The 13,262-nt window shown below is 37.1% G+C and overlaps 1 protein-coding gene across 1 annotated transcript; it reads right to left on the reverse strand.

Annotated features, from left to right (window-relative positions):
- Positions 1 to 11,358: 11,358 nt before the first annotated feature.
- LOC125470277 lies at positions 11,359 to 12,759 on the reverse strand. The gene is made up of 4 exons (XM_048569120.1): positions 12,745 to 12,759; positions 12,189 to 12,287; positions 12,021 to 12,101; positions 11,359 to 11,916 (listed from the first exon to the last, which is right to left on the reverse strand). The coding sequence occupies exons 3-4, from the start codon at positions 12,072 to 12,074 to the stop codon at positions 11,359 to 11,361; spliced, it is 612 nt and encodes a 203-aa protein (XP_048425077.1). The 5' UTR covers positions 12,075 to 12,101; positions 12,189 to 12,287; positions 12,745 to 12,759.
- Between the last annotated feature and the right edge of the window lie 503 nt (positions 12,760 to 13,262).

Genomic DNA, 13,262 nt, shown 5'->3' on the forward strand with positions numbered 1-13,262 from the left:
TGTTTTAGGCTTGATTGCTGAGCTTCAGGCAAGTTCAATTTGTTTTGGCGCATTTGGGCTTCCTTTATTCTAAGCCCAATATTCAAATATCAACCGAAACACCTTTATTCCATGTTTTATTTTTTTCCCACCCATGCCCATTTCCTATACTCAGTGAGCCAAGCTGGCGCCTTAGGGACCATATCTAGTGGGTGAAGGGGCACACCTCTCCATATAAGGGGATTTTGTTCCTTCCAAATGCTCTAAATTAAAATCAGGAAAAGATTGAAGCTTTCGCTTGACAAAGAGCTTGCTGTCTCCACCATCCAATCCATAAAACCTCCACGTCTATCACCGCGATTTCCGACCCTCAAAGGACGAGCAAACCACAATGCGACTGTTCTTGTGTAGTCCCTAAACAAATGGTTAACTGTTTCAATATCTCCATCACAATACGAACAAGAAGTTTCTGTAATTATTGTCTTTTTCCGCAAGCTTGATTGTGGTGGTAACACATCAAGAGAACACCTCCAAACATAAATCTTCCTTTTCCCTGGAACGCACGCTTGCCAAATAGCCTTCCAAAGAAACTGCACTCCTGCAGTAATGGTTGAAGAGTTGTAATTTGAAATACCCAAAAAAATTCCAATAAAAAGTGGCCACAAACAAAGGCTTTTACTAAAAAGGTCATTAGCTAGAGATGACCAGCTACTGGAAAACCCAAAAAGACCACCGTAACAATATTTCAAACCACTCTTCATAATCCTCTCCTTCAATGAATTGGAACCAAGCTCATAGATCCAGAGAAGCCTCTCATCTTCCAAGTTGCCATAATTTCAGTCCTTAATCGAAAGCAAGCACACACAATGCAACTTAATGCCTCACATAATTTAGAATTTTACGAGCTGTACGAGGAGAAAACTTCTTGAATCAAGATGAACAGAAAAAGGCCAAGTGATGTAAACACAACGTCCAAGTAGCCCGTATTGATTTTAGAGAAAAGGACTCGGCTTCCCATCCTCTTTTTCCTATTAGCGCCAAAGTAGACATAGTTTATAGACATTTAGCTCCAGATGAGTAATGAAAGGGAAGAAGATCGATCTAGTACCCTTAGGGTGCGTTTGTTGCACCGAATTGTCTCAGATTGGACTAGCCTCAAGGACTTAGTTGGACTGGTTTAGACTAGACTAAGCTGGACTAGCTTAGTGAAGCATTTGGTGCAGTGTCGGACTAACAAGCAGGATAATTAACAAACTCTAATATTATACTATTTAATCCATAATTATTAATATTTTATTTTTATCCTATTTTTTTATCCCTCTATTCCTCCCTTTTACCGTCCCATTCTGTCCCTCTTTTTCTCCCTCTTTTCCTTATTTTTCCATTCCAATCTTTTCCTCCCTAGATTAAATATCTCGATTCCAACCTCTCTTTCCTCCCTCCTTCTCGATTTCAGTCTGTATCTCTGTCTCACCTCCCTTTCTCTCTCTCTAACTCTGTGCTAGTTGAATAAAACCCTCACGGCTCCATTTTTTTCGATGAGTTGCAGGTTTCCCAACGAGTTTTCTGACTAAACCTCATCGGATTAGATGAGGTTTGCACCACTAACAAACTCTTCCCCATCTCTGGTCCCAGATCAAGCTTTGCATGCTCAAATCTGTCATGGATTCGATAAAACCCAAACCGGTCAAGACTTCCAGGCCATTTTTAGGCCACCTCCGACCACCTTTTGGCATCGATTCAGGTAGAATTGTAATCCCCTCACTCCCGACTTCAATTTGGTATTTTATATGAAAATTGGTTGTGAAAAGCATCTAGTCCAATGGTTTTCGAGAGTGAGTGGTCGAGAAGCAAGGCGAGGAGGAGAGAGGGGACAGTCTTAGCTAGTCCCATGGTTTTGGAGGGGTCTCACAAAGACCAACTAGTCCCTAATTTAGTCTAGGCGAGTGAGACTTAGTCTCATTAAACCTAATCCCTGTCAAGAACAAACATAGGACTGGACTAACCCTTAGTCTAGTCCAATACACTTTAGTGAGGGCAAACAAATGCCCCCTTAGTCGATATGATTCCTCATTTTTTGGTATTTGATTACAAATTTTAAGAAAAAACCTGTACTTTACTAATTTCTTGCATGTAAGTAAACGGTGCAGAATTCTCTCCCCTCCTAATCTCTCTCCCCTTCCCTTCCTTCCTATTTGAACGGTTATAGTTTAGCCATGCCAACATCTTATATTGATTTTTTTATAGAGACAATAAGACAAAAAGCAATATGTGAGAGGAGGGAAGGGAAGGGGATGCAAATAGGAGGGGAGAGAATCCCACTCCGTAAGTAAACACATGAAAAGTTAAAGAGTGAAATGATTTCCTTACTCATATTTTAATAAAGACCAGAAACTCAAGAATCAAAATGATTATAGTTCTCATTCTTTGTAAGTAAGCATGTCCTTAAATTTATCAAGAGATGACGAACAAAGGCGAATTTGAACTATATTATTGCTAGCCTATTGTGAGGCTAAGCCCACCCCCTCTCCCTTAGTGTAAGATAATATCGTTTGTTAAAATATATATATATATATATATATTTAGAATTAAATGATAAAGCTTATCTTAAAGCATTTAAAAGCTTCCTTCATTAACACTAGCTTTTAGTTTAAGATAATCGACCACAACACTGGCTGTCTAACTTTACACGTACGCCCTCCACAATTTTGATAGAAACTAACAAGTGAACTCAAAAACTAAACCCTCAATTTTTTGTTATCATTTCATGCATGACTCAATTATTTTTGCCACGAGGAGTACCAAGTACGAGAGTTGCATAGAAAAATAGAAAACATAATTTTAGGCCATGTAAGCATATTAGACCAGGCAATTTTTTACACGACTCGTTAATACGACACAAAAATGACTCAAAAATAACAGGTTTTGGGTCAACACAATAACTAATTGGGTCATTATCGGGTCACACGATAAAAACTTGTTAATAACAAGTCCTTAATAGGTTTATAAGAGGGTGACACGCGAGTAAACTATTTTTACACATTAAGGAAAAAGTTCTTTTGATGATTTTAATTTTTTAAACTACTAAAAACACTTACTATAAAATACAATAGATATAGTGTATATGTATATATTGTGTATGAAATATGTATTATTATATTATTATTCTATATAAATTTTAAAAATTTAGGTTTTATTTATTTATTTAGTATACTATAGGCATAGAGTGAGATTAAAAAATTACATATTAAAAATAAAAATATTAAGTAATTTAAAAATACCAAAGACATCTTGCTCAAAAATACCAAATACATTAAAACAATTATAATAATTAATTTACAAGTGCAAAAAATGTGAAAAAATAGGTAAACGTTCGTGATTGCATCCTCTACGTTTTGAGGATGGGTACATCGGCATTTGAATTTTTAAAACCATACAAGCCCTCATGAATAGTTTTCTTTAATGAGTAATGGTTTGGATCATATTACCTGATAATATTAACGGGTCTATTTCGGGTAGGTCATATTACCCGTTTACTTTAATGGGCGTTACACAACACGACCTGTTAAGATATCGGGTATGCCACGAAAATGATATGAACACGAAAAACACGACACGGATCCTAGGTCTAAAGCATATATGGTGAGCAAACACACCATAGTTATGGTGATGAGTAAACATGCTTCCGCAACGAAAAGTGCCAAGATTTATAGAATCCCAATAGGCAATATTATAAGCTAGGCCTGGCCAACTCAAAATTTTGAAGTTGGATTGGTGCGGACATGCCTTTATAATGCCCATCAAGGTCTTTTCAAATCGCCTTTATGTTATATTATGTGGTCCATTCCTTCATAGTATGACTTCAATCCCTTGGAACTTGGAAAACCCTCATCCAAACATAGCACATATATATATATATATATATATATATATATATATATTTTATGAAGGGAATAATAAATTGAAAGAGATCATAAACATCCACATAAAGGGAGGATGTCAAAGATTTGGGAATTGTGTTTGAGATGGAGGTGTTTCTGCGACTTTTGTTATATTTTTTTACTTTTATTTTTAAGTATGTGAATGATGTCTAATTTAGTTGTAATTTTAATTTTAAGCTCTTAAAGGCGGATAGGGATTCTCTCCCCTCCCTTTTACCCTCCATCATTCCTCTCCCCTCACAAATTTTTTTCCTCTCTCCCTATAAAGATGAAAAAACAAGATGAAATATTGAAAGTTCAAACAAGAGGGAAGAGGAAAAAAAAATGAAAAATAGAATCGTTGTCCTTTAAAGACTACAACCTTTAATTACTATTTTTTAAATAACTTTTAAATAAAAAAAACTCCATTTCTATTAGTTCCTATTTATTATGACTCCCTAAATTAAATGGTATGGTTGGAGTATAAATGTTTTAGGGAGGAATTAAAATAGTTTTCCACCTCCTTTTACTTAATTTAACTAAAATATCTTTCTACCCTTTTTTACTTAATCTATGCACATCAACGGTAGAAGAAAATCAAATAATATATTAATGCATTTCTTTTGATACATCCTAATGGGATTTGTTCTTAGTAGTACCCACCCATTTTTAGAATAAAATAATGCTAATTGAACTGAAGAAATTATAATGTACATGTTCTAACCTTGAAAAGAAATATGCAACTGTGCCTATTTATGTCCAACTGCATTATGTATACCACATAGTTGCCAACAAATTAATCAATAATTCGATTATACAGTATACAACCCTACTGCAGCAGTCTGCACATATAATTCTTCAGTTGTTTTTTCCCAGTTTTTTCCTTGTCCCTTCCTAAAGCAATATGAGTATTTGGCAGATAGGAGCCACCACCATTCTGAAAAGATGACTGGGTTCATATTGTCCTTTCCTAGAGCACCCTGAGTGTTTGGCAGATACAAGCCTCCTGTTGGTATTCACAAGAGTTTGCTAACTCAATACCAAAATATGTGGGTGATAAGTTTACAAACTCTATCACACCTCTCACTTTCACTCTCAATAAAATTGGACAAAGAAAGGAAAGAAGTAGCAAGCTTGGTGATAACAAACACTTGCACTTAGATATATGAAAAGAGAGTTTACAAACTCAATAGCTTACAAGCTGAAATTAAATGAATGGGAAATGGGATTTGGATGGGATGATCTAAAGCTTAGCAAGATGGCCTATTTATACAAAACAGAAATTAATAAACAATGCAACAACACATGCAATGAATGGGGTGTTTAACATCTTTACACCCTTTAAAACACATGCAGGAACTTTGGACAGTCTAGCACTCATATGCAGCTATCTTTCCAGCTTGCAATCAACACTCTTTCGGCTAATACATCACATGGCAGCACACTGCTGTCTTGTAATCAGCTTTCGGCTAACAGATGGAGGGAGCAATGATCTTTGTAGTTGCTGGAAACAACCTGAAAAGAAACTAACAGCTTGCTTTAACCATTAACAACCTGTTTTGATTTAATTTTCCAACACCTCCAGCCCTCTGGAAAGATGACTGGGATGACGAAGAATTCGTTTTGGGCCTTCCTAAAACACTTTGAGCATCTGGCAGATCCGAATCAGAAGACATAGTTGCTAATGATCAGCTTAATTAAACTTGTACACAGAATGTGTATAAAGGAGATCAAGTTCTGGATTTTGCATTGAAGTTGGAAATATTTATAGTTGCCGATTGGGAGGGACGTTAATGTTCGTATCATGCAGTTTGGTTTCCACAGAACTACCAAGAAATTGGAGTAACCTAACCGCATAAGTAAACACAATTTATTTGTTTAATTTGAATTCCTTTTTCTATGTTTCCAGCCGAATGTGAGTGGTCGGCTGAGCTGAGAAGAATTGGTTCTTAGCCCGCGTGTGCAACGCAGCTAAGAAGAAATCTTTGACGGTGTTTTATTTGCGCAGGCATGTGATTGCTTGGGGGATTTCTCCTCCTATATCATACACACATATTCCTGGAAAATGAGAACAAGTTTCTGACAAGGTTCTTTGTTAGATTAATTGAGTTTATACATGGAAATTTACATTATATATGGGAAATTTCTCTTAAAATTTCTCTCCATTAATAATTTCTGATGTTTCTCTGTGATATTTTTTTTTTCTCTCTGTGACCCCGTGTGTGTATATCTTGTGTGTGTGCATATATATCTGTTGACTTTCAACCACTTAAGAAAATGAAGAGAAAGGCTTACTCATATAGAAAAACATTAGTGGATCGAAACCCACAAAAGAATTGTAATATTATATGTGGCTTTCCAGGCATGCATATGTGTGTTCATCCATATCAGTTTCCTTGTTAACAAAGAAGGAAAGAAATCTTCGAAGGCTTAGATGCTGTAAGTTGCTGCACAAGTTCTCAGATTTTTCCCAAAAACACAAGTAAGGGATTGATCGGTGGGTATGACTGACGGACCATTTCCAAATCAGAAATATGTGTTCGTGATCAGAAGGGGAGGCGTTTGCCGAGTGAAGAAGAACAAGTAAGAAATCAAATGGAGGATTTACCAGTCTAACGATATTTTAGACCATTCTTCGTATCATCACCTTCAATGAGTTGGAACCAAGCTCATGGATCCAAAGAAGCCTCCCATCATCCAAGTTGCAATAATTTCGGTCCTTAGTCGAAAGCAAGCACACACAATGCAACTTAATGCCCCCACATAATTAAGAATTTTTACGAGCTGTACGAGAAGAAAACTTCTTCAATCAAGATGAACTGAAAAAGGTCAAGTGACGTAAACATCACGTCCAAGTAACTCGTACTGATTTTTGAGAAGAGGACTCGGTTTCCCACCCTCTTCATATGATAGGCTTGGCTACTCGGAATTTTGAAGTTGGATCGGCTGGGACATGCCTTTTAATGCTCATGAAGGGCTTTTCAAATTGCCTCTATGTTATATTTTGTGGTCCATTCCTTCATAGTTTGACTTCAATCCTTTAGGACTTGGAAAACAACCCTCATCCAAGCATAGCACATATATATATATATATATATATATATATATATATATATATATATTCTATGAAGTGAACAATAAATTGAAAGAGAGGAAAAGCATCCATAAAAAGAAGTGAATAATAAATTGAAAGAGATGAAAACATCCATAAAAAGGGAGGATGTCGAAGAGCCACGGATGTATGGTTTGGGAATTGTGTCGGACATGGAGGTGTTTGTGTGACTTTTGTTATATTTTTTCCTTTTAATTTTTAGAGTGTGATGATGTCTAATTCAGTTGTAATTTTATTTTTCGTATTTTTAAATTAAAAATTATGTAACGAATTTTGAGTAAGATGATACATAATTCGCGTGTCGTATTCACACAATAATTCCCTTGTCCCCTCCCCTCTCCCCCCACCCCCCCTTCCTCTCTCTCACAGTTTTATTTTTTCTTCTCTCCCCTCCTTTAAAGACAACTAGCTTTAATTACAATTTTTTTAATAACTTTTTAAATAAAAAAACTCCATTTATATTGGTTCGTATTTATTATGACTCCCTAAATTAAGCGGTATGGTTGAAGTATAAATGTTTTAGGGATCTTTTTTTTTTTTTTTTGAACAAACGATAGTATCTACACTAAGCGGGTGGAGGAGTAGTCTATGACTTACAATAGGCTTACCATAATAATATGGTTCAACTTCGGTTTTGGCAAGAATTGAACCTAAGACCTCTCACTCACAAGTGAAGAGAAATACCACTAAACCGTAGTACTAAGTGGCTTTTTTTTCTTTCTTTTTTTCTTCTGTTGAACAAACGATAATATCTACATTAAGGGGGTAAGGGAGCTATTAAAATAGTTTTCTACCCCTTTTGCCGTGAAGTTTAACTAACATAGCTTTCTATCCCTTTATACTTGCTTAAAATCTATGCAAACCTCAACTGTATATAGAACAAAATCAAATAATATATTAATGCATTTCTTTTGATACATTCTAGTGGGATTTGTTCTTAGCAACACCCACCCTTTTTTACAATACAATAATGCTCACTGAACTTAAGAAATTATAACGTACATGTTTCTAACCTTGAAAACAAATATTTGTACCAAATAATGGAGACAAATATTTTTCAAGTTTGAAAATATAAATATGCAACTGTGCTTATTTATGTCCAACTGTATTTTGTATACCTCCATAGTTACCAACAAATTAATCAATAATTCAATTATATAGTATAAAACCCTAATGTAATAGTCTGCATATATAATTCTTTACTTGTTTTTCCTAGATTTCTTCTTGTCCATTCCTAGAGCGCTAAGAGTATGTGGCGGATACGGGCCTCCACCACTTTGAGAAGATGATTGGAACGACGAAGATTTCATCTTGTCCCTTCCTAGAGCACCCTGAGTGTTTGAGAAATACGACCCTCCACCACTCTGAAAAGATGACTGGGAGGAGGAAGAATTCCTTTTGGACCTTCCTATAACACTTTTAGCATCTGGCGGATCTGAGTCAGACATAGTTGCTAATGATCAGCTTAGTTAAATTTGAGCAGATAAGGTGTATAATTTGTGGATTTTGCATTGAAGTTGGAATATTTATAGTAGCCGATCGGGAGGGACGTTAGGGTTCGTATCGTGATGTTTGGTTTCCACAGAACTACCAGGAAATTAGAGTAACCTGACGGCATAAGTAAACACAATTTATTTGTTTAATTTGAATTCCCTTTTCTATATTTCCAGCTGAATGCGAGTGGTCGGATGAGCTGAAATTTGTTTTTATGCCGCGTATGCAATGCTGTTAAGAAGACAACTTTGACGGTGTTTTGATTGCGCATGCATGTGATTGCTTGGGGGATTTCTCCTCCTGTATCATACACAATATTCCTGGAAAATGAGAACAAGTTTTCTTACTAGGTTGTTTGTTATATTAAGTTAATACATGGGCTGGATATTTACATTATATATGGGAAATCTCTCTTAAAATATTTTCTCTCCATTTTTAATTTCTGATGTTTCTCTGTGATATAATTTTCTTTTCTGCGTGTGTATATCTTTATGCCAATGGATGGAGGGCTCAGATCTTAATCTAAGGGCTCTTCATGCGTTCATATGTGTGTGTATTCATCCATATCAGTTTCCTTGTTAACAAAGAAAGAAGAAATCTTCAAAGGCCTGCATGCAGTAAGTTGCTGCACAATTTCTCAGATTTTTCCCAGAAACACAAATAAGGGATTGATCGGTTGGTAAGACCAACAGACCATTTACAAATCAGAAATCCATGTTCGTAAGGGGAGGCGTCTGCCGAGTGAAGAAGAACAAATAAGAAATCAAATGGAGGATTTATGACCCATGCATGTTAATGGCACACGAAGTCCAGCATACAGATTCCTAGCTACAACAGTGGGAAATGAAAACGTACAGCTAGTACAAACACGTTTTTGTGTATACACACACACACGCACACGCACACGCGCACACACATATCTACATCTGTCAACACGTTTTGACATTAACCATGTAATTTCCACTTAAATCTCATAGAAAGTCAAACCTCGTAGCTCCACAGGAATGGGTGGCGTGCCTCCATGGATCATAAATCCTCCATTGTATTTCTGATTTATTAATTGTCCATCGGTCTTGCATACCGATATTCAATCCCTTATTTGTGTTTCTGGTAAAAATTGGAGAAACTGTGCAGCAACTTACCGCATGCAGGTCTTTGACGATTTTTTTTTTCTTTGTTAAAAAGGAAGCTGATATGGATGAATGCACACATATGCATGCATGGAGAGTCTGGAGATAACATCTAAGCCCTTCATCCTCTGGCATAAAGAGGGACACGTAGACTTCATACGCTGGTTATCCCATGTAATTTGGGGAAAAGGGTTAAATTATTTGTTGACCTATAATAAAAAAATCCTAAATTATTTGGATACATCATACATATAACCTCTTTTTTATTTTCTTGTCAATTAGAGATTTTACAACAAAGTCTAAACAGACAATGGATAAACATTTTGAATATGGTAGACCAGCCACCTCAAAAATGTGGAGGATGCTAATGAGATGTCACAACTTAAGGTGTTTACATAAAGCGGAAATCAACCCAAATGATACAAAAACCTACACAAAAAGGCCCAAAAGTGACCGCACACAAAAACCTAAGAGAAATACTACAAAGGTCGCTCACCGTCATCGCCTGAAATCTATTGAAGCAGGCCATCCTCGGGAAAACCCAAAAAGGCCACCCAAACATAACCATAGCCCATTATGTATCATCACCTCCGGTGAATTGGACCCAAACGCGCCGATCTAGAGAAGCCTCAAAATCTCTAAGTTGTCATAATTCTGGTCCTGAACCGAAAGCAAACACACACGAGGCTATTAACTGCATTAGGGAAAATCAAAGAACAATGAAGAATTGAGAAGACGAAGAACTGGAGAGAAACTTTTAAGAGAAATGAGACTTCTGTATTTCTTAGAAAATGACTAACACATTACATTTTTAAGTTGCAATTCTTAATATACCAAGCACGGTAGAAGCTTACTTGTAAGTTGTAACTAATTAACCAACTAACAAATCACTTAATAGCTTAGCAATATTCAAACAATTTTGACAGACATGGCAGTGATTACATGACAACCAGTGATCACACTAGTGTAAAAAACACTTTGCGTGACGTAGGTACCTTCGTCGTGCAAAGTCAAAAAACGTTGCCTAAGGGTTTGTGCAACGCAACCTTCGTCGCGCAAAAGCCGTCGCGCTAAGACGGTGACAGTAGAGTTTGCGCGACGAAGATATAACCTACGTCGCGCAAAGACGCTTTGCGCGACGTATAACCTACGTCGAGCAAGGCCACTTTGTGCGACGTATGACCTACGTCGAGCAAGGCCACTTTGCGCGACACAGAACCTACGTCGAGCAAAGTGTCCTTGCGCGACGCATGACCTACGTCGAGCAAAGAGTCTTTGCGCGACATAGGGCCTATGTCGTGCAAAGTATCCTTGCGCGACGCATGGTCTACGTCGAGCAAAGATCCTTTGCGCGACACAGGACCTACGTCGTGCAAAGTGGCCTTGCGTGACGCAATGCCTACGTCGAGCAAAGTGTCCTTGCGCGACGCATGGTCTACGTCGAGCAAAGCGTCTTTGCGCAACTCAGGCCCTACGTCGTGCAAAGTTTCCTTGCGCGACGCCACCAACGTCGCGCAAACCTCTGTTTTTTTTTTTTAATGTTTTATTCAAAACTAATTTTTTTTAAAAAAAATTTTTTTGATAAATATATTACAATTAAATTGTAAAGAATAATTAATTAACCAAGCAAAAGTATTTAATTATAAAATATATAAAAATGTACATAGAAGATGTCCAAACAAAAAAGAAAAAACTACAAGTGAACTAGGTATAAAACATCAAGCTACTGAGTATCGGGAGGGTGAAGTGGCGCTGAGGTCGAAGGTGGATCAAGATGAGGGACTGGTAGCGAGACTTGTAGGCTAGCCGTCTGTATGGCTCGTACAAGGTCTCGCACCGTCTCAGCATAGGTCCTCACCTCCTCGTTCTGGGCCCTCAGCTGCGCTTTCATCTGATCGTCCTGGGCCCTCATCTGCTCCCTCATCTGATCGCTTTGGGCCCTCATCTGCTCCATCATCTGCTCGCCCTGGGCCCTCATCTGCTCCCTCATATGCTCTTCCTGCATCGCAAGCTTACCCCTTAAGGTTGTCACTTCCTCCATCAATGCATCAACCTCTGCTGTGTTCAATCTGGAAGAAGAGGCACCCGTCTGACGAACTCGTGATTTCCCCATACCTCGAACAACTTGGCCATGACGACGACCAAGGTTCTGATCCAGGACTTCAGTCATGATCTGAAAACCTACATCCTCTGGTACCATGACCTCCTCGATCGAAGTCTCTGGGGGAAGCTGCGATGCTGCTTCTTGGAGAACAGCAGTGCTCTTTTCCACCATAGTATCCTGTAATAATGAAGAAAAAATATATAATGTTTAATAACAAAATATAAATAATATTTGAACAATTCATACATATGAGAATAATAATAATAATTACATATACTTACATAAAACTGCTCAGCGGTTTCATTACCAGGGCGAACGTAAACGTCCTTGAACATGTCGATCTCTGGGAACTTAGAACCCTCCTGAAGAAAAAAAAAACATTAAGAAAATTTTATTAATCAATAATAATAAATATATTGTATAAAATTTCAAGGTTAATATAGTTTTACCTGACGTCGTTCCTCAAGCCTATACGAAAAGGGCTTCGAACCAGAATGGTGGAGAAGTATCTTTGACTCCCGAGCTTTCTGGCCAGCAACAGATTTCTTCTGTTAAACACACAATATACATGTTAGTGCGACTATTGAAATAAATTAATAAAAAAAGCTTTAAAGAATAACTAAAACAATAATAAATTATTATTAAAATATTATGTACATACCACAAACTTTGGGTCCGTAAAATGCTTGCAGAGCCACTCCCAATCCTCAGGCCGGTCCTTCAACTCGCTTGGAACATGTAAGCGAGCAATCTCCAGATTATCCCATTTCTTAAAATAATTGTGAAAATTGTTCTTCCAATGTTTGTACCGGATTGATAAGGTCCTCTCTAAGTAGTCCATTGCCTCGAGGGATATGTCATCAAGATCATAAATGAACTACGAATATGAAAAATAATAAAATAATAGTAAGAAATTTAATAATATTAAAGATAATATATTTTGATTTTTAATATTTGTAAACAAAATTAAACAAAATGATAAAGGCTAAAAATTAATATACTAACCGACAACTCGTGTCGCACCAGCGCCTTTGTGTCCTCGGGAATTTCTGCCCAAGACTCCCACTGAAAAGGACAATTGTCTCGAATAACAACACCACAGCTACTAGCGATGAAGCTATGCTGCTGTGAGGTAGCCGCTCCACGATGTCGCAGGTCATACACAATCTTAATTTTGGAGGCGGTCTGACGTACGTTTTGTTTCTGCTTCAACATTCGACTAGGCCCCCTGGTGTTTTTTTTAGCTGGCCAAAAATACTTAAATAGTGAAAACCTTAAGCTTAAATTTGTACAAAAAATTCGACAGAACCTCCCCTAATAGTATAGCATTTTCCAAAATCTTAAAATAATAAAATAACAGTAATTCACAACTTGCAACACATTTTTACAATCGAACATATTTTCACCATCATAAAAATAATAATTTTAAAATGAAAAAAAAAATGCAACGTAGTGAGAATTAGAAAAAAGGTACCTGGCTGGGAGGCCTCACCCTCGACTCTGGATGCCGAGGAAGTGTGATC

This window comes from the organism of the source record quoted next, unplaced genomic scaffold (assembly GCF_019419815.1).
Source record: "Pyrus x bretschneideri cultivar Hongxiangsu unplaced genomic scaffold, Pyrus_bretschneideri_v1 Contig5, whole genome shotgun sequence".
Taxonomy (NCBI): domain Eukaryota; kingdom Viridiplantae; phylum Streptophyta; class Magnoliopsida; order Rosales; family Rosaceae; genus Pyrus; species Pyrus x bretschneideri.